Source organism: Hippocampus zosterae, chromosome 3 (assembly GCF_025434085.1).
Source record: "Hippocampus zosterae strain Florida chromosome 3, ASM2543408v3, whole genome shotgun sequence".
Taxonomy (NCBI): domain Eukaryota; kingdom Metazoa; phylum Chordata; class Actinopteri; order Syngnathiformes; family Syngnathidae; genus Hippocampus; species Hippocampus zosterae.
In genome coordinates this window covers 16342788-16363350 of record NC_067453.1, presented here as the reverse complement: position 1 = coordinate 16363350, position 20563 = coordinate 16342788, and the positions used below count along the sequence as shown (strand labels likewise).

The window sequence follows — 20563 nt, the reverse complement described above, 5'->3', positions numbered from 1 at the left end:
GCTCATGGTGGAGGTCTCTCCAGGACTAGGGACAGTACCTCTAGACACCAGAGCCAGGACGAAGAGGAGACTGACAGACGTCCTCAGTGGGAGAGCTATCTGCTGTGCCTCTAAAGCAGGAGACAGCACACATACAGACAGACACACAGACACACACACACACGCACACAAACCCACACACACTCACACACACACACACACACACACACACACACACACACACACACACACACACAGGGGACGGTGTGTTAGTGTAGAATAGAGAGAGTCTCGTTAAGGAGGAAAGTTAGGCTGCAAAGTGGACAAACGGTGAAGCCAAACAGCAGAGAGTCAGGATGAAAGAGTGGTAGCGTGAAACCTGCCGAGGGTGCGCCGGGGGTCTTACCCGCTTTGCCAGTTGAGGATGTGCTGTGGACTGCAGGGGGGCGTGGGCGTGGCCGCCTGCTCGCTGGAGGGTGTCATACTCCTTTGGCTGTGTGGGGACGCCACTAAGGTTGTGAGGGTGGGGGTGGTCTTTGGTTAGGAACGCTGATAACATTGACACATGTTCAACACAGTTGTTCTTAGTTCTACAGTCTAGCCGTTGCCCATCTGAATTTGGGCCAGGCAGGATACACCCTGGATTGGTCGAGAAGCTAATTGCGGGTCACGTGGACAGAAAACCATTCATTCACATACACAACAAATGACCATGAATAGTTTTGAATCAACCTAACATTCTGGAATGTGGGAGGAAGTCAGACTACGCAGAGAAAAGACATACAACCGGCATAATATTATTCTTATTGTCATTATGAAATGACAATCTCATGGGGATGTGCAAGCGTGATGAAAGGATGAGTACCTGGTGAACACTTAACGAGCGTTCCCACCCGGCTGCCCCGTCCATGTCCCAGCGTGCCTTGCTGTGACCCTGTTTCAGATGAGGCAGATACTGAGTGGGAGTGACTCCTCTCCTTCAGACTCCCGGATGACCTCTGGTACCAGCAGCGCAACTCTTCCGACACGGCCGCTCTGCCCCCTCCTCCGCCGCTCCCCTCGCGCCCCAGCGACGGAGTCCGTACAATCTGCGAGCGGGACGGCGTTAGTCGGCCAGCGCCCTCGCTGCCCTCCTCCCCTCCCCAGGCCTCCTTGTACAGTCCCCCAGCCGTGTAGGAGCTGGAGGTCTTGAACTGGGCCTTCACGCTGTAGTGGCCCTCCTGGTCACTCTCTAGGCTGCGCACCACCACCGGGTTGGGGCTACCCTCCACGTACAGCGGGTACTCTTTGATGCGGTACTGTGAGGACGGCTGGCTCTGGCTGTGGAGGTATACGCCATGTTGTCCACCGCCGATGCCACCTCCGCCTAAACCCCCAACCGAACCGTTCTTAGCCGCCAGATTTGGCATGGAGCCCGAGTTGGATGACCCCAGGTGACCGGCGGACCTTGAAGGGAACATGTGGGTCAATCACAAAGAAGAGAGGTGCTACGAAAAGGAGAACTTTGCCAACATATGGAAAGCCGTTTGAGCATTTATTCTGTACCACTGACATGCAGTTTTAAGGTCAATGTTGTAGTCGGTCAACTCTTTGTTCTCACCAGTAAGACAGTTTTGATCACATGAGCCCTATACTGGCCAACTTGCACTGGTTCATTGTCCACCCGAGATGCGAGTTGAAGATTTTGAAACTTAAAATATTACATGGCTGACCAACTTCTGATTTTGCTGACTTTGTCATACTTAAGTTCCATTCCGAGACATACACTGGCGATATGCTGGTCTTTTGCTGACTCAGACTAAAATAAGCCCGCAGGTTCTGGAGCATTCTCCACTGCTCCTCCAGTACTCAGGAATGTCCTACCTGTGGAAATTTCAGCTAATACCTGCAGAAATATGAAATCTTGGCTCAAGACGTATTTTTACACTCTCACGTTTAGTTAAACCACATCTAGAAGGAATATTGCATATTTTCCTACTTTAGAAACTGACATCTGGATTTTGCCCTGTTTTACTGACAATTCTCCTCTCTACTTCTCACCTCCTCTCATGCTCAAAAACGGGGCAAGGTGTCAATGATCAATGTGAGATTGTTGCCGAAAAGATTTTCCACCGACCAATTGGACAAGATCTGAGATGGCCACTTCTCCAGAGGGGTTAATGTAGTGGATTTTGCATCACCCGACACAGGCAGATTCTGAGGAAGACCCATCTCCCGGAAAGCTCTTTAGGGCAAGACGGTTGAGCATTTATTTGATATTCTATTGGTCCACTAAATTGTCGTACTAGTGAGAACAAAGAATTGAACTGTACACGGACATTAAATTGAATTTCAGGATACAGAATAAATGCTGAAACGCCTCGTCCTTCCGCCTACCTGTGCCTCTGTCGCTGCCTGGCTTTGGACGGCGAGTCCTCCCCGAGGGTTGAGTAGTTAGGGTTGCTACCGGGCACTAAGGACCCGCCGGCCGGGTAGAAGTGCTCTGAGCTGCTCTGGCTGGTGCAGGAGGAGCAGTCGTCCAGTGGATCGGAGCCGTTAGAGGTCCGCGTGGGGCCCAGGAAAAAGTCTGGGCTTCCCAGCGTGCCCAGGCCGTGCGAGTGTGGGTCTGGGTCTGACGTCAGGAGCTTGCCCTGGGACTCCAAGCTGGAGCTGCGGTTCCTAAAGTGCTGAGCGAGACTGTGCAGACGTGTGGGACTGATGTCCACTGACCTGTGGGGCATGCAAACAATACTTCGGGGTTAATATTTGGGGCACACACATTCACACATTAAAGGAAGACATTTTATAAAGACCCCCATCTTGATGCCAACGCCAATTTAACCCAACTACCACGTGCTCCCTTAAATGCCACAGGAATCAAAAAGGGGCCGATTTATATGATGTCACACTCATATCAGAGCCTGTAACTGGCCCGTAGCTTTGCAGTATGAGCAGAAACAGAAAGAATGAGATTGAGGTTCAGTTGCGAAGGACGGACCTGGTGGAATGTACGTAGTGTGGCGTCCGGGTCCTCAGGTCCGGTGTGGACGGCATGCTGGACTGAGAGTTCCACTGAGGGAGACTCCTGATGGGGCTGCTTTGCAGAGAGTTGCTACCGCCCGCTTCTGTGCTGCCAGAGCTTGGGAATCTTCTGTGACTAAAGAGAAAAAGAATGCTTTGGATGAATTGTACGCAAAATAACTCCTCAGGTGTCCCATGCCATGACATTATTGTCATGTGCCTTTGTTTAATAAATGTTGGGAAACACCAGGCGAGTCAACATGGCCTCCTACCTGGAGTGTGAGGAGCGCTTCTTGACTTTTTCATACGGCTCGTCCAGCGAAGATTCGCTCCACATTTTGGGCTTGATGGGCGATTTGTCATAGTCGGCGCGACCGAAGTGCAGGTGTCGCAGCCCGTCCAGGGACTGCGGTGGCGGAGGACGACTGTGAGACGGTGGACGCGGGGGGAGGCCCTTGTGGGGCGACGCCATCGGTGAGAAGTTGGGGGTGCCTGTCACTTGGGGGTCGTCATCATCCAGGACCAGAGCGTCAGACAGAGAGCTATCTTCGGAGCCGATGTTGGCCTCTACAGGAACGAAAAACACCAGAAGGAGCTTGCTTTATGACCAGATTTGTCCGAATAGACAGGCTTTGACCACTTCATCACATTTTTTATCCTCTTATTTAAATGTTTTTCTACAGTAAATTGTTTCCACATTTGTATTATTATTATTCATTCATTCATTCATCTTCCTAACCGCTTGATCCTCACTAGGGTCGCGGGGGGTGCTGGAGCCTATCCCAGCTGTCTCCGGGCAGTAGGCGGGGGACACCCTGAATCGGTTGCCAGCCAATCGCAGGGCACACAGAGACGAACAACCATTCGCACTCACACTCACACCTAGGGACAATTTAAGAGTGTTCAATCAGCCTGCCATGCATGTTTTTGGACTGTGGGAGGAAACCGGAGCACCCGGAGAAAACCCACGCAAGCCCGGGGAGAACAGGCAAACTCCACACAGGGAGGCCGGAGCTGGAATCGAACCCGGTACCTCTGCACTGTGAAGCCGATGTGCTAACCACTGGACTACCGGGCCGCCCGTATTATTATTATTATTATTATTATTGTTCAAGGTTTGTCATATTCTCAACTTTTTGCTAAATGTTTCTCGTTTTTTTTTGGGTCACCTCATGTACTTTTCAACCACGTTTTTGTGGTCATATTTTTGTCAGATGTTTTGTCAAAGATTCATCATATTTTTGGGAGATTTGTAGCTGTTTCGTTCATTCTTTTTCCATGATTTTATTCTATTAGAGAAGACACCACTATGTAATAAGATACTGTCGTGTGACAAAAACTCAAGACTGCTGGTACCTTCAATTATAAGCGAAGCCCTCTGCGTGGGCTTCTTTCCAGAGCGAATTCGATATTCATTGATGGAGTTCTCGATCTCCTGTAGCTTCTTGAGCGCATTGAGATAAGATGTCTTCCTCTGCTTCTTCAACTTCTTGCTGCTCACGTGCGGGTCGCTGGCCAGGCGCCGGGCGGCCTCGGTAATTTGTGACTGAATGGCGAACTCCCGCTCCAGCCGTTCCAGCTCTTCTTCCTGGGAGGAGCAAATGCAAGGATGTAATGGCAACAACGTGGGCGACACCAGTGAGCTAAGTTAAGTTACCTACTCATGATCCAAAACCAACAAGAGGCTTAGTTTACAGAGGCTGTAAATTCTCTATGAATACGCAGATTGCCAGAGAAAGCATGCTGCAGAAATAATTTATCTTGGTCGCAGCAGATTTTCTCACCGCTGAATCCTCTCTTTAGAAACACTCGGCACTCCAATAATAACAAGGTAGCTAGTGTCCGTAACAAAGACTGTCTTTATCCACACTTCTGCTAGGATTTGTCAAGTAGGCATCACCAAGTCAAACAACTCAATCCTACTCTTAAATTAAAGTTAGAATCAGGACAAGAGGTAGGCAACTATACAGTGCATCATATTATATACGGTTGGCATGGCTCAGTAGTAGAGCGGTCGACTCCACACCAAGTTGTGGGTTCGATCCTTAAAGTATCCTTGAGCATTAGTGCACACCTTGCTCAACCAATTTCTAATCCGCATATCCTCGACAAGCATTCCGAGCGTGCTGGATCTTATCCGAGCCGTTTTCGGGCAGTAGTCGGGGTACACCCTGAACCGGTTGCCATTCAGTCGTAGGGCACACATAGACAAACAGCCATTCGCGCTCACAATCACACTTAGGGACAATTTGGAGTGCGCAACAGAACTGCCCTGCATGATTTTGGAATGTGAGAGGAAACCAAAGTACCCGGAGGAAACCCACGCAGGCACGGGGAGAACTCCACACAGGGAGGGCTGGAGCCAGAATCAAACCCTGCACCTCTGTCCTGTGAAGCTGCCACGCTAACCAGAAGACCGTTGTGTTGCCCACCGTTACCATATTATACTGTAAATATGGTGATGAATTTACACAAAAATGTAAAAATTTTTTCAATAAACTATTTTACATTTACCATGTTTTTAAATCAAACAATTGGTTAATTAAACTGTGATTTCATTTTTGCAACCAAACTACTGAACTAAATTGACTTTTCAATGATATTCTAATTTGAGATGCACCTGTGCATATATTGTACAGTATATGCTGTACATAGTGAATGCTGTGTGTTTCATCATTGGGATCTATTCACTGGAGTCGACATGGTAGCGGTCTATGTCAGTCATGAGTAATCTCTTCCACACTGCTAGAGTCGGTTTGTGTGTGTGAAGGAGTGGCCAATGTTGACCAGGAAGGTTTGTGATTTGAAAAAAAAAGTGTGTGGAAACTTTTCAACGCCAACAAATCTTGTCATTCAAAAAATACGGGAACCCACGCACATTCTGTCTACTGGTAGGCATGTAACCACAAGCTCTTCCTGTGAAAGGAACTATTTTTAGAAGTAACACAGTTTTGGGATTTTTTTGTTTCTATTTTTGGTCAACCAAGGAAAATTAAGACAGATGTATCACAGATGACAGGCCCATCATGTTTTGGGCTCTGGTGATTTCAGATAACATTCCTTAAAAATTCGAATTAAAAATTATTTTTCCGAGATGCTGAGAATCACCAAGGTCGCGGGAGTGCTTTCATTCAATTCTTGATCCCTGGGGTATTTTGACAAAGATGTGCTTCAAATTGCGAGAAAAAAAAACCTTGATAATAAATGAAAATCATTTACCTCCCCCTTTGGAAGAATCTTCTGCTCATCCAATTTGAAGGCAGTACCGATCTTTCGCCTCACTGTGGGAGCTTCCTCGCCTGGGTCTAGAGGGTATTCCTTGGGAAGTTTCCCTGTCAGCTCCTGCAAATTAAAAGTAAAATGAGGGGGAACAATTGAAGATTTAGAAGAGCGGAGATTTTTTTTCCAAGTCTTGGCATACAGCCTCTCTGATGCAGATGTTCTTGAGCTCCTCAAGCCTCTGCTTCAGCGTTTCCTCCAGTGCTTCCTGGCGGGCCCTCAGCGCAGCCAGCATGTCCTTCTTGGCTGTTTGGGAGCTGTCGGATTCCTGAGAGCCTGCAAAACAATCCGAGCGGTTAAGTGTCATAAGAGTACTGTTATGCGGCTCTTTGCTGTTGTGGGGGTCTTGGCTGTCCGGGAGAAAGACGGAAAGATTGTCCATGCACCTGCACAAGTCTGCCAGGATGTTTACAGGGAAGTGAGTGCAACATTTCGATAAGGAAGCTGTTTGTTTCAAGGAAAAAGGGGGGCAGTGCAGAGGACAAAAGTCGCTGACGCACAATCTCCGGGGAGCCGGAGATGGTGCCAGTCTTGTTTGTAACACGCCTTTAAGTTTCAGACAAATTGCTCACAGACAAGCACAGCGTCGCCCTCGTCTTGGGCAAAGACAGAAACAACGCAAGACTCACCCGCTGAGAAAGCTGTGGCAGATAAAAACAAATAAACAAACAAACAAAAAACAGATGGCTTTAATTCACTCAAAGTTTCGATTGTTGGCGATTCACACAAGGGCTTTGAAAGACACGATAATCTGGATGGCGGCCTGGCCTTTTATAAAGAGAACGGTGTCTGTTGTTGGTATGGCGACCATGGATCAGCTACTTTGGTCTGTAAGATTCTTAAAACAATCTGGCCCACAGCGTTGAGGCTCATGTTACTGTTCAGAGACTTTATGCTCCAAGGCTGGGATTCCATTCATTTGAGTGACTACTACAGCTTCTGATCATGTCACTTTAAAGAGAGAATGTTAGATAGATAAACATATGTACTCGTAATAACACAGAATGTGATGCAAATTGTGTTTTTTCCTTTCATTTTTCTAGTCTATTCAAGTGGTACTAAGCATAATTTGAAGAATAAATTGAATGTTCCCAATAAAAGAAGTTTTTGTTCAAATGCATTGTTCCAAATTATCACACACAGCAATGTGTCAAGACATTTTGGATTGATCAAAGAACTGAAAATGGACTGAATTTCCTTGACTCATTTCCTGAATTTGTAGCATTAGGAGATTTTATTTGCTGAAATCAAAAGCTAGATAAATCCAAAACATCTTAACATAGGACCTCAAATTTGATAGCAGTTTCGAACTTGGGAGTTTTTGGACGTGTTGTTCTTGAATTTCATTCCAAGATGTCAGAATAGCTTCGAAGACCTGCTGTTTGGATTGCAAAACATTATTTGCATAATATTTTGGACTGCGGTATATTATGTGTACAAATAATGAGGTACAAACTAAAATAGAGAGCGGCAGTGAGGAGGGAATAAAACACATTGATGTGATCTAAAAAGAATTATATAGAAAATAATCCATCCAATAATCCGTTTTCGAATCCGCTTCTCCTCATGAGGGAATGGTGGAGCCTATCCCAGCTGTCTTTGGGCAGTAGGCGGAGGACACGCTGAATTGGTTGCCAGCCAATCGCAGGGCACACGTAGACGGACAACCATCCGCCCTCACAAATACACTTCAGGACAATTTGGAGTGTTCCATTAACCTGCCACGCAAGGGTGGGCAAAGTATCGGCCGCGGGCTACATCCAGACAATGCCCTTAAATCCAGCCCACCGAGCGTGATTTTTATTACCACGTCTATTGTCAGTCCTGTAATTTGATTGGTTTCAAGCCTGTTTTTATCACAGAGCCGTAATGACTCTGAAAGCATATAAATGTGTATGATACCCAAAAGTTTTGAAATATACTAAATATTTGGATATGCGTTGCAAAAAATAAGTAAGTCAGTCTCTCTGTGTGGCCAGGTACCAAATAGTAGCTAGCGGTGGTTGGGGACCATTGTTTTACAGCCTAACTATGGAGAAAAACAAAACAAAACAAAAAAAAACTTGTCCACTTTAAACATAAAATGCAGTCTCTTGAGAAGAAAAGTTTCTGTGTGTGTGTGAACATAAGGTGCCCATTCGATGGCCTCTCCATGGAGGCAGCTGTTTCTGTCCATCCAGCTGTCAACCAACGCCCTGCTCGAACGCCGCCACCCAAGAATGCACTCGCCTATTAATCTTTCACATTTACACCCCCAGTCCGGCTCTGAAACTCACAGACGCACACACACACACACACGATCACACCTATATAGTTCGTATGAACTAACCTGATGAGAGTAGACTGCCACTGCTCCCACTGATAATTTTGCCTTTGCTGCCCATGTTGGCCAGTTTGGACGTTTTCAGCGTTCCCGTTTCAGTGAGGTCGATGGCAATTTCGCTCAGACTGCGTGCTGCGTGGATTTTAGACTGGACAAACACACGTGCCAAAAGCAAGAGGACGTTAAAATCAAGACCTGGCACAAACTCGTCCATCATGTCTGAATGTGTCTGTGATCTAATGGATTGTATTCGTTGAAGTCACGTGTTCCTGTTTGCCATTTGGTAGCTCAAGCATAAAGCCTGTCAGTCATTCCTCTTATGCCGTGAAAGACACCGGAGGGTTTATATTCTGTTCCTCAAGGGCCCGTGGCGCTCAGACTAACAAGTACAAGTGTAGAAGAAATACAGTAGTTCCAAAATGAAATAACAGAGAAATGGGGTGGAAAAAGTATGAAATGAATGAAATAATAGAGAAAAGGGGCTGGTGGGGGGGGGACAAAGAAATGTACACCTGGCAAACCTGTAGTGCCAATTCAAACTTTTAGACTGGCGTACTGGAACTAACAACAAGAGCAGGACGACAAAAATAGCAAAGTCGGATAAAATAAGATTGGTGTCAAGCAAAGAATAAAACCGTGTTCAGTGCGGCCCACAAGCTAGTATTAATGGTTTTGGTTACCGGTACTTTGCCACATCGAATAATAATAGTAGTGAATCATATGGATTTTACTTTATACTCTTATGCAATGTAGTTAATTTTTGCCAAGAACAGATGAGTATCTTTTTCCGGCCAAACTAGTATTTTGTTGCCCCCCCTCTTCCCCCCAGGGTATTCTTTTTGTTAATTTCAGCCTTCATAAATCACCCAGATAATATTTATTGTTAAAAGGAATGAATGAGTCCAACGCTTGGCTGCACTGAGTGGCCTGCAGCTGAGGCCTTGGGTGTTAAGCCACCATTTTCCAGGACGCGTGGAAGAGAGTTTGATGTGCGATGCTGAAACTAGCTGTGGAGGTTCATTTTTCAAAGGAGAAAAGGTTTTTTTATTTGGTCCACAGCGCGGCCGCTGGGTCGATTGGCGGGGTTCTGTGACATCATGTGAATACTATCTACAACCTAGTGAATGGGTGAAAAGAAAATTGCTGACCTTGCTCTGCTTGCGGTCCAGATAGAACTGGTGTTGGCTTATGGCCATGGCCCAGATGGACTTGATGAGGGCCGGACAGGCGTACCAGGTATGCACCGCGATGCCGCTGTGGCCAAACGTCCTGCGTGTCACCGACGCCCTACAGTAGAAGCGGACACAAGGCCTCTTCAAGGCACTGAATGGAAACAAATGACACTGAACCCCCATTAATCACGGTGATGTTCCAGATGCAGCCGCAACTATGCAGCCTATACACTTTAGACACTTTTAGGATTATTAAACCCCTTTCTAACACTTTGTAAATATGTTGGAACACACACACAAATAATTAAATAAAAATATGTAAAATACTGTATGTAATGTGGCGCCCCGGTAGCCCAGTGGTTAGCACGTCGGCTTCACAGTGCAGAGGTACCGGGTTCGATTCCAGCTCCGGCCTCCCTGTGTGGAGTTTGCATGTTCTCCCCGGGCCTGCGTGGGTTTTCTCCGGGTGCTGCGGTTTCCTCCCACATTCCAAAAACATGCGTGGCAGGCTGATTGAACACTCTAAATTGTCCCTCGGTGCGAGTGTGAGTGCGAATGGTTGCTCGTTTCTGTGTGCCCTGCGATTGGCTGGCAACCGATTCAGGGTGTCCCCCGCCTACTGCCCGAAGACAGCCTGGATAGGCTCCAGCACGCCAGCGACCCTAGTGAGGATCAAGCGGCTCGGAAGATGAATGAATGAATATATGTAGTGTAGCATCTGTGTTACTTAGATGCCTTGAGGAGCCTGGTGACTTGGCATGTGATGTTGGCAATTGCGTGTGTGTGGGGTTGGGGGGGGGGGGTATGCAGCTGTGGCCTCGAGCAGCACCTGCGCAAGTGTGCTCATTGTGTTTGTGTTTTATTGTTTTCCCGGGGTTCAATAAATGGCCAGTATGGTTCTCCTTTAAATTTTAATCGAAAACATTTTAATGTCATCATTATTTAGATTAAACTTTTTTACGATCTTTTAGTATGGTATATTATAAGAATGTTATAGTGGCTTATTTGTGCTGCACATTTTGTACGGAATATGTTGGTCATGATGGTGGTATTCGGTGTAAAAAGTTGTTTTTAAATACCGGCCATGCAGTTCCACAAAAAGATCTGCGATGTAAATGAACTAAAGTAAGCTGGCAAAGACTGTATGACAATTAGAGTACCACTTTACTGGCAATAAAAAGCTTCTCTGGTGCTTGTGAGAAGACGACGCACGTGTAAGCCACACACGACGCTGGCGTGTTTGCTCATCTTTATTTAAACACACACTCATGGCCAGCTCACCGTAATGACAGCTCCTCTCAAAGAAAACACCGCTGCTCGTCGTTTCACCCTGTCCCTGACTGCCCCCCCCCCCCCCCGACACACACACACACACACACACACTCCTCCCCCTGCAACACTGCACATATGGAGCCATGTTAAATAAATACAGGCCGGGTCATTTGGGCAACAAAGCGGCCCACTCACACAGATGTTGAGGTCTTCGTGGGGTTCTTTTGTCAAGAATTTTTGACGTATTGTGTTTGTGTGCTGTAAGATATTAGCAGTATTAGTTTTTTTTTCTTTCGGGGACGGGGGGAACCTTTAGGACATTATTATAGGAAAATAATTATAACATGAGAGAAGATATGCGCAAAAAGAGTGTTTGTTGAAGCATGCATAACTGTACTGTCAGCTCATCCGATAGTTGCGTGCCCGAGAGTCACATTAAACATCCATGTTCTGCAGCGCTTACGGGCGAGTGTAACACTCCACTAAAAGTAACATGAAAGTCATTCACTGCCATGAATGTTTATATTTGTCAACAGGAATCCAATATTTCACGGTCATGGAGGAGGGCCTCGCCCAGCTCGTCTCTGAATAAAACCTTTTTTAAACCGCTGTAATGACGAACAGATCCATCTAGATGGTAGTGTGTCATCGTTTTGGATTTGAGTAGATGAAGATTACGAGGGGAAATGCTGCCTGTCTGGACTATTGCTATGGAGGGAAATACATCTTATGCAAACAGTAAGTATATGTATGGTATAAATGGGGAGTATGTGTGGTGATAGGTCGGAGGAAGTGTGTGTTGCGATTGGGAGAAAAGATGACTCAGTTGTATAGCTGTAAATAATGCCCGATTTTGGCTGTCAAAATTTGTTTCTCAGTCTTATTATTATTATTATTTTTAGTTTTAGGTGTTACAAATGCAAAAAGCTTTCACACCAAAATCACTGTTGTGTTTTGTGTTCGGTGATGTTTTAAGACAAAGCTGAAATCTGTGTGTGTAATAAGGAACAATAAAGGTCGAGAAATATGACTTGCATCAAAATAATAAATGGGAGTAGAATTCAACAGCAGCAACATTCAATGAAATGAAAATACATTAGTGGTCAAATATCTACCTGCATGCATAAAATCAAATTGCTTTGACGATCGATCTGTTGTAGAGATTTACCTCCTGGGGTCATGAACTTCCACGGAGAACTTCTTCTCTCGAAAATAGAGGTTCTCCAGCTGACGCCATTGGAACACCTGAAGTTTGAGGAGACAAAACACGGCTCAACAATGAGTCCACGCAACTTTGAAGAGAATCCTTGCCTCTACAAGCACCCCAAAGAGGAAGGAAAAAAAAGGCTGACAGCGCTTGATTATCACGCGCTGTATAAGAATCCGAAATACATATTCCTCAGCATGTGTGCCGTTACATCCTCCGCAACTTGCTTCACCATTTGTAGGTGTGTGTGTGTGTGTGTGTGTGAGTGAAAGTGTGCAGTTTCCTCTTCTCCTGTAACTTGACTTGGAGGGAAGGAGGGAGGGAGAGAAGGGGGGGGTGGCTTTTAGGGCGCCTGACCCCTCCTCTCTCCCACAGGGACTGTACTTCCTGCTCTGCGGTCGGGGAGGAGAGAGAGAGTGTGTGTGTGTGTATATGAGTAAAAAGGGTCCAGGGGAGGAGTGATGAAGCGTTCTGTGAGCCCCCCCCCCCCCCAGCCTCCCGCACATCCCACCATCCCCTCCTCTCCTTCCTCTCTACAATTGAAGTGCCCTTGCTTTGTTTGATCAGAGCTCAGTGCACACACAAACACACACTGTCTGAGTCTGGTTCTCGTTAGGGGGAGAGAGTGAGACCGAGAGCGAGTAGAGTGAGTAGAGAGGGCCCAGTTGCCCTGACGTGAGCAAATGCACAGTCAACAACATATTTGAGAAGTGAGGATAAAAAATAAATAAATAAATATATTAAAACCATCAAAAAATAAAAAGTAAGGAAACTATAAGATCGGGCAGGAAAAGAGGGGAGACAAAGTTGGTCCAGGAATTCTAACAGCCTGGGAAAACAATGGAGGGACAGATGGGCTGTGCGGAAACGGAGGCAACAACGAGACAAGAATGACATAAACATAGCCGACAGTATATATGTGGTATGTGCCAGCGGATGTCTTGAATAGGGATGGAAAATGTTCAACCATAAACCATGATAACGTTTTAAAATGTTTAGTGCAGGACTGTATTACCATTTGATTGCTGCTGTAAGGCTAAATCCTTGCATTTCCAAAGTCATGACTTTTCAGGAAATTATAAACAAAAAAAAATAAATCATCTTTCTTGGGATACCAAAGACTGCATTGTGAAAGTTGATATGACACTTTATATTGCTGTGATATCATCGATAATCATGTAAATTTGCTAACACAACACTTTTTTTATTTATGCCGTCAATGATTCGAATGGAAGGGACAAAGACATGGCCTCCACTAGCCATGCCCATCAAAGCCTGCGCTCACGCTCAGGCCCAGACAAGAGAAAAATGTTCCTTCAGATGAGACTTAAAAGCCAGTGACTGTGGTTACATTTCAAACGTCTACGAGACATGAGTGATACAATAATGAAAAAAACAAACAATGAGCTGGTATGATTCATCTGTGAAAATCTGCAAAGCATCCTTACCTTTGTGGTCAACATGTTTGCTTCTCTTATAATTATTACCAGCAATTGATTTTCAACAAATCAGGCCTTTTCAAATATGTGTGTGTAACTTAACTATTTACACTCATTTCTGTCTTAAAAAAATGTAAAAACTTTCCATTTTGAGGTGGCATAATGTTGCAAGGCTTACACAGTGTCAAGAAGAGACGGAGGTTGTACGACACTTCTCCAACAGTTTTAGTGTCCAAGAGAGTTTTTGATTTACAACTAAATTATTTGGTTACTAATTTACACAAACAACAGACCACGTGGGGACTGACAACTGGTATCGATTGGTGAAAAAAAAAATGAACATAAAGTATTTGAACAAGATTGTCTCACAACAGCCACATTATACAGTATTGCGATTATCATTCATACTGCAGAGTGAAATGATCTCTTTCTGGCTTCTCCCTGTATTCTGTGATGCACTGCATTATTAGTTGAAAAAGGTTTTGCGTTTACTGATATCCATTTGTTTTCTATCCTCATTATAGTTGCGGGTGAGCTGGAGCCTAACTCAGCTGCCTTTGGACGGGAGGCGGAGTCCTGGACTGGTCGCCAGCCAATGGCAGGGCACATAGAGACAAACAAGCACTCACGCTCACACCTCAAGGACGATTTAGTTTTTAGTGAAGCGAACATGTATGTGTTTGGAATTCTGGAGGAAGCCGGAGTAAACATGTAAACTCTACACAAGAACAACAACTGTTATCGTTTTGGTCATGATAATCGTGACATAAAAAAAATCTGAAATGTTCTAACCGTTTCATCTCACGTCTCGGAGAAGGAAAGTACTCCCTTATCAAACTTTATGCTCAATGGCGTGTGAAGCGCAAATGTAGCGTGGTGCTAAATATAGCAAGTGGGGGCAGATAGTGAAGGGCTGTATGTGTTGGCCAGAATAATGGCGATAAGAGACATTTATAATTCTGTTCAGACATGACATGTTTGTACCGACGTATGCCTTCATTTTTAGAAAAGAAAAAAAAAAGTCTGCCAAGCCAGGGTAGCGCAGAGCTTGGGAGTCTTGCACATGTATGCTATAAATCCTAAATCCGAGACACGAAAATACACACATCACCGCACAAACATTCACATGCAGATGCCGAGCTGGTAGATATTCTTTAACAATCGAGCGGTCGTATCCTGAGTATGACAGATAATAAAGGTCAGATCTGATAAAGAGTAAAGGCCTTTCTTCGGTGTACTGGAGAAGAATAGTTTTAAAATAGCCTCGGCTGGGGTATTATTCTTTTGGACTGCTGTACTGCTATGTCCATGTGGGTGGGGTTCTGGTGTATCCAGCCGTCGTCATGGCAAATCCTGTACACTCTTTCCTGTTGTTTGCATGGGACTGTGCCATTTTGGAAGGATGACATATCTGGAAAAACTAATGGGAACCAGCTGGATGTCTGGATGTGTCTCTGCGCTCCAGCGAATGGGTGGGTGGGTACGCTCCAAAATGAAATCATATGATATTCCCCAAGTCAGTCACTCGTCAGACCTGTCCGTCTACTAATGTTGTGAGCTACAGTTACGTGCGCGAGTCTGTGTGTGCGCATGTGTGGTCTGCGGTAAGCTGAGGTACTTTCACATCTCCAAACAACATGGTCTTTTACGGATGATCATTTAATAGAGTCATTATTTTAACTGTGGGGAAACAAAGATAGTAAATACACTCCAAAGTAGCTCACATTAAGTGTTGCGTGTTTGCCCGAACTGAATCAGCCTTTCAGTGGTAAGCAATGACAACGTGAGTCAGTGATTACTGGAGCTGCTACGCTTGACTGAGTGTTTCTTCTTCCTCTCTTTGAATGAGGCATATATCTCCCTGCTGTGGACGTCACACCCTGTTTTCACCAACCAAAACTGTGTTCAATGGAATTAAGTCAAGTCTTGAGATGTTCCATAACTACATTCAAGATGTTGTATCACTGAAGAAAAGCATGCAGTATTTTTGGTTGCGTGTGAAATTATAAAAAAAACAAACAAACAAAAAAAACGACAAATTCTCATCATTCGGAAATTAGTGGAAACTGACGAATATTTTCAGTAGTTTGACAAAAGTCACCCAATAATTTCATGGCTGAGGTCAGCTCAAGTTGAGACAGTTCGGTGTACACCGCTAAATGTGTTGTTTTTTTTCCCCTGCTTGAGCTGCTGTAAGATCTCAGAAAGTTAACGTTAACGTCAGCTTTTACACAACATCATTTTTACACAATGGCTTACACGGATGAAGTCAACTAAAACATTATCTGTACATTTAAAAGGGCTTAAAATGATGAGAGACTGACCCTTGAACTGATCGATTTATTTGGCATTACGTCCTAAAGGAAGTTAGCGTTTGTGTTGACCGTAGATGCTTTGCACTGGACGGTGACAATGTGTATGATGGAGGTTTTGAGGAGAAAGCAGTGGTGGGGTGGCTGATACTTGACAGACCAGTGCATAGCTGCTGCTATGCTAATAATAATAACGCTTGATAAGTCAGTTGTGAAGGAAGGTCGATATGTTTTTTGCCCAATCCTTTTTGCCGCTTCCATTTTACGAAGGAAATGCTACACACTGCAATCATTCATTCAGTCCGGAAGTCATAAGTGATAGAGTGAAAGACAAATAAGGATTAGACATTTTTTTTAACAAAGTTAATTTAGCGTCTAAAACTGCAAACTCACACCTCTTAGCTTGACGACTTCTGTTACTCAAACACACAGACAAAACATTTGTGGAAGAAAAGCTTCAGCAGACGGGATGTATTTGTCAAGATGGCGAGTTCATCGCTCAGTTCAGTTCCTGTGAGCGTGTGCAAAATGTAAGGGTGTGTGTGTGTGTGTGTGTGTGTGTGCTGGTGAGGGGGCGGGGGTTATGTGCTTCAGAGTGTGTCGGTGGCCGTTCAGAGTGCACTGATGGTGTTAAACCCATTAACACCTTGCGAGAAGAGGTAAAATGCCAGCAAGCAAGGCCTTCAACATGATTGGGGGGGGGGGGGATATTGGTGACAGGAAAGGTGACAAGAAAGGCTTTTACATGACAGCACTAATTGCGTGTAAAGAGAGACAGAGAGAGCGACAGAGAGCACCAGGGATGCTCAATATCGGCAGACATTCGTACCGAAGATGTGAAACACTGTCACTGTTCTTCTCTAACACAATGAGTTGACTCACTGATGGGGGAAAATATGAGTCGTGACCATTTAGTCACACAGGGAGAATGAGATGACTTTAAAAATGGCCAAAAGTGGAATTATATATTGTCAGATTAAAAAAAAACAAAAAACACCCCAATAAAATTCTGTTGTCTGAACGCACCGTTATTTTAGTCAGACTCATTCCTGGTGGGACAGTACATGTAAACCATGATATGGTTCGGATCACATTTTCTGGGTCAATGTTGGATCCATTTTCAGTTAGTATGTTTCACATCTTTATCTTTCTATCTCTTTATTTTCCGTGTTAGAAAAAAAATGTGTTGTAATTTACTGAATAATAAAACTTATTTCAAGATAACCATAATTTGAATGGATTGCTGTCCGTTAAATGGTAAATTTCCTCTCATTCCTTGACTACTCATATATGTATGCGACTAAGGCTATCACGAACAGAGTGAACCGCTCGATTATTCATTGATTCCTGCTGCCCCAATCAAACACTGCCCAGTTGCTATTTTTTGGGTGGGGTGGGGGGGGGGTAAAATGTATGACGGTGAAAAGCACCCATCGACAAATAACCCTTAGGTTTGCCAAAGTTGATGTATATTAACACTACATTCAAGTTGAAGTCAAGTTTATTGTCAAATGTGCTACATGTGCAACATACGGCACAGATGAAATTTATTTCCTCATGAGAGAGAAGAGCCGCTGCGGGTGCTGGCGCCGCCATCAAAAGAACAGTTAACTTTACTTCAAATAAAACAATATTTTTGTATAAGCCAGGGGTCGGGTGTCGTGCTCTCTTTTCGGGTAAAGTGGCTCTCACTGACATTTACGCTACTCCTTTGGACCGCAGTCGACGTGAAGACTTATGACCCGCTCATCGTCATGAGTACACAAAACCGTGTTTCAGTCTCCACTCTCCAAGCTCTGCCAGCTCTGCTTTGCAGTAATTACATCAAACTTTATTTGGGTCTTTTTTTTTTCAGTTTCAAGCCACCATCATCCCTGAGCATCATCCTCTTCTAACCTTGTTACCGAAAGAGAGCGTCCATCAGAGACAAATGTTCATGCGATCAACACGGACGTGACCAAACATTGGTCCCAGTAGATTTGAGGCAAATTCTCTACAAATTCTTGTGGTTGATTATTTCTCCCACCAGCAGTGGGACAGTACAGCAGAATAAAATATGTGCAGCAAATTAAAACATACAAACATGAAAACCAAACACTACTTGTATAACGGTTGGCTTAAGCGTGGGTCGAATGGTCAAAAAACTAAAATTGCAGCATCTTATAAGATAAATAAATAGAATGTAAAGATATAAACTATTTTTATAAAGTTTTATAAAGTGTAATTACTTTTTGAATGGGTGTGGTCTAGTGAGAGACAGCAGATGGAGTCAGTCGGTAGGTTGGTTATTACAGAGAGAGCATCCATTTTTTGCAAGTGTTCTCATTTTCTATTTGGGTGTTCCACTGTTTGTCCTGTTCAATAAACGACTGTGGCTCTCCTCGTTCAGATGTTCGGCCATTTCAGTGCCTCTAAATGCTAGTTTTTCTGACTTCAATGAAAGAGCTGTGTAGCTGAAACTCCCGCGAATTGCCGTACTCGTGAGTCAAGGTGCCACTGTATGCGGTTCTTTGACCGACTGGGGATAGCGGGGACACTTTGGAAGGTCATCTCACCTTTCTAGGCTTGATTTTGTCCTGATGGTCATACTGAAATATGCCTTTATAGCTCAGTCCCAGCCACCATGGGATCCCCTGCTTATCCTGTGACAAAACGACAATGAAAACATCACCTGAGTGCGTGTTTGTGTGTCTGTGTGGTTTGACAGCAAGAGAAATAAGACAACCAAAAGTCCGGATCGACTCAAGCACCGTTATAACCCCATACTGCCTGCTTTAAAGTCCAGAAGGAAAAACAACACATGTGGTGAAAAGAGGGTGGTGGGGGAAAAAAACAAAGGCAGAGTAGTAAAACTGTACCTTTACGGCGTAGTAATGTACTCCATATGTGGGCAGGGACTCCACAATGCTCATGTAGCTGTGAGGATGAGGAACGGACAACCCATGTGAGACTTGAAGCCAAACGGGCTAATCGCGCTCAAGTGGCGCTAACACTCACTTTACGATAGCTTGTCCTCTGGACTGTCCGTTGAGCTTCTTGTAGTGCTCGATGACCCGCTCCTCACTGCCAAAGGAGAAGAAAAGCTTTGAAAAAAAGAAATACAAAAAATAAGTCGAGAAAGGAGGAAGGTCAGGAGGTTTGACTGTCACCAGTAGGCCAGGGACGGATGCTCCTTTAGGGCCTGAGTGGGCAGAGCAGGGAGCTTCTTTAGGTCAGACCTGGTTGCGTCGTTACTAGTAGGGGAGAGAGAGACCACAAGGCGTGGTCAAGACATCTCTTTCATAAAGCTTTGAAGTGACACAGATGAACTGCAGCGAGACAACCGTATTATGTTACACTGGAAGAAGGACATTAAATCAAGTGAGAAGACATTAAAGAGTGATCGCGGATGCTCTGTTCCGCAGACACAGAGGAAAGAGTCAAGTAACAGGAAGACACAGGGCAATAAAGATGCATATTAAAGTGATATTAAAAAGCGAAACGATGGAAGAAGGAAAAGACAGAAAAGCCACTGAGCCAAACAGACTTGGCGTTGGATGGAGTTTTCAGACCGCCGTTGGCAGGAGGTCACGAAAACCTCGCAGTAATCCCAACGTCTGTCTGCCAAGCCCGGAGAGGATTGGGGAAAGCCCTGGGAACACAACCGTCTAGGAGGTGAGGGACAGAGAAAGCTCCCAGCAAAGATCTGCCTGGTCCTTCGAAGTATGATCCCATTTTTTGTTTTTATTTTTATACTTCACTAGCTGGTTCGCCGACCTCCGGGCGGCTCATCAGCTAGTTCCTGCGGAAGGCTGGTAAGGTGGGCCTTCGGCCCACAAAAGTGTTGTTGCTTGGTTCAACTTTTTGTTCATCTTCATTGCTTATCGCGAAAATAAAGAGATGTTTAGCTCTACTAAATAACTAACAATGTCATTGCAATGCTTGTGGGTAGACAACATTTTTTCGCTAAGATGCCCGCGCAATCGTAGTGAGCCACTGCCTGAGCGGCGCAGTGGCGGCGCGCAGCGACGCGGTGAAGTAGGTACGTTTTGAAAAGGGACAGGCGGAAGGACAGACCGCGTGCGGGACGACGCGCAATATATAGATAGATAGATATGCTGACTTTTACGCTCAGGGATGATTGAGCTTTTTTACCCAGGACCTTTTCTAAAGACCTTCAAGATCGTCTTACATGTTTTTTACAACTGCGGTAAATTACATGTTTACGATTAGGGAAGGAAACCATGTACGTACATATTATTTATTTAACAATAAACTGCTTCCGAACTGCTACTGTATCTTTTTTGAAAGACGTGATCATCTATACACTACACACGCACACACACACAGACACAAACACACACACACACAGCTGCAATGACGCGCTGCTGCGTTCCCAACGCAACCATCTGTGGGAAACTTGTTTGAGCAGTGTTTCAAGGAAGACACTCCTTGCACTGGGAATAAGTGGACTGTATTGGAGGCTGAGAAACAGCATGCTTCAGTTACAGGGAAAAGTTGCATATGGCTTTGTAGACCTTATAGGGAGAATCGTATGTGACTGTAAGGTGGGGGGGTGGGGCGGGGGGAGAAGTGGGCAG

At 44.9% G+C, this 20563-nt stretch overlaps 1 protein-coding gene across 11 annotated transcripts in view; it reads right to left on the bottom strand.

Annotated features, from left to right (window-relative positions):
• frmd4a (FERM domain containing 4A) overlaps nt 1-20563 on the bottom strand; it is a 143902-nt gene that overhangs the window by 5349 nt on the left and 117990 nt on the right. For 6 of the 11 annotated variants that reach the window (XM_052060231.1, XM_052060232.1, XM_052060230.1 and 3 more), the window contains exons 8-22: nt 19133-19216; nt 18981-19046; nt 18842-18899; nt 18539-18625; nt 12195-12270; nt 9730-9872; nt 8588-8729; nt 6401-6534; nt 6199-6321; nt 4336-4567; nt 3252-3546; nt 2957-3115; nt 2356-2688; nt 845-1425; nt 386-488 (exon numbers count right to left, since the gene is read on the bottom strand). In XM_052060231.1, the coding sequence (XP_051916191.1) occupies nt 386-488; nt 845-1425; nt 2356-2688; nt 2957-3115; nt 3252-3546; nt 4336-4567; nt 6199-6321; nt 6401-6534; nt 8588-8729; nt 9730-9872; nt 12195-12270; nt 18539-18625; nt 18842-18899; nt 18981-19046; nt 19133-19216 (2616 nt within the window). Of the gene's footprint in view, nt 1-38; nt 111-181; nt 292-385; nt 489-844; nt 1426-2355; nt 2689-2956; nt 3116-3251; nt 3547-4335; nt 4568-6198; nt 6322-6400; nt 6535-8587; nt 8730-9729; nt 9873-12193; nt 12271-18538; nt 18626-18841; nt 18900-18980; nt 19047-19132; nt 19217-20563 lie in introns of those variants that run through there. The other 5 variants (XM_052060229.1, XM_052060224.1, XM_052060233.1 and 2 more) reach the window with 4 other exon arrangements.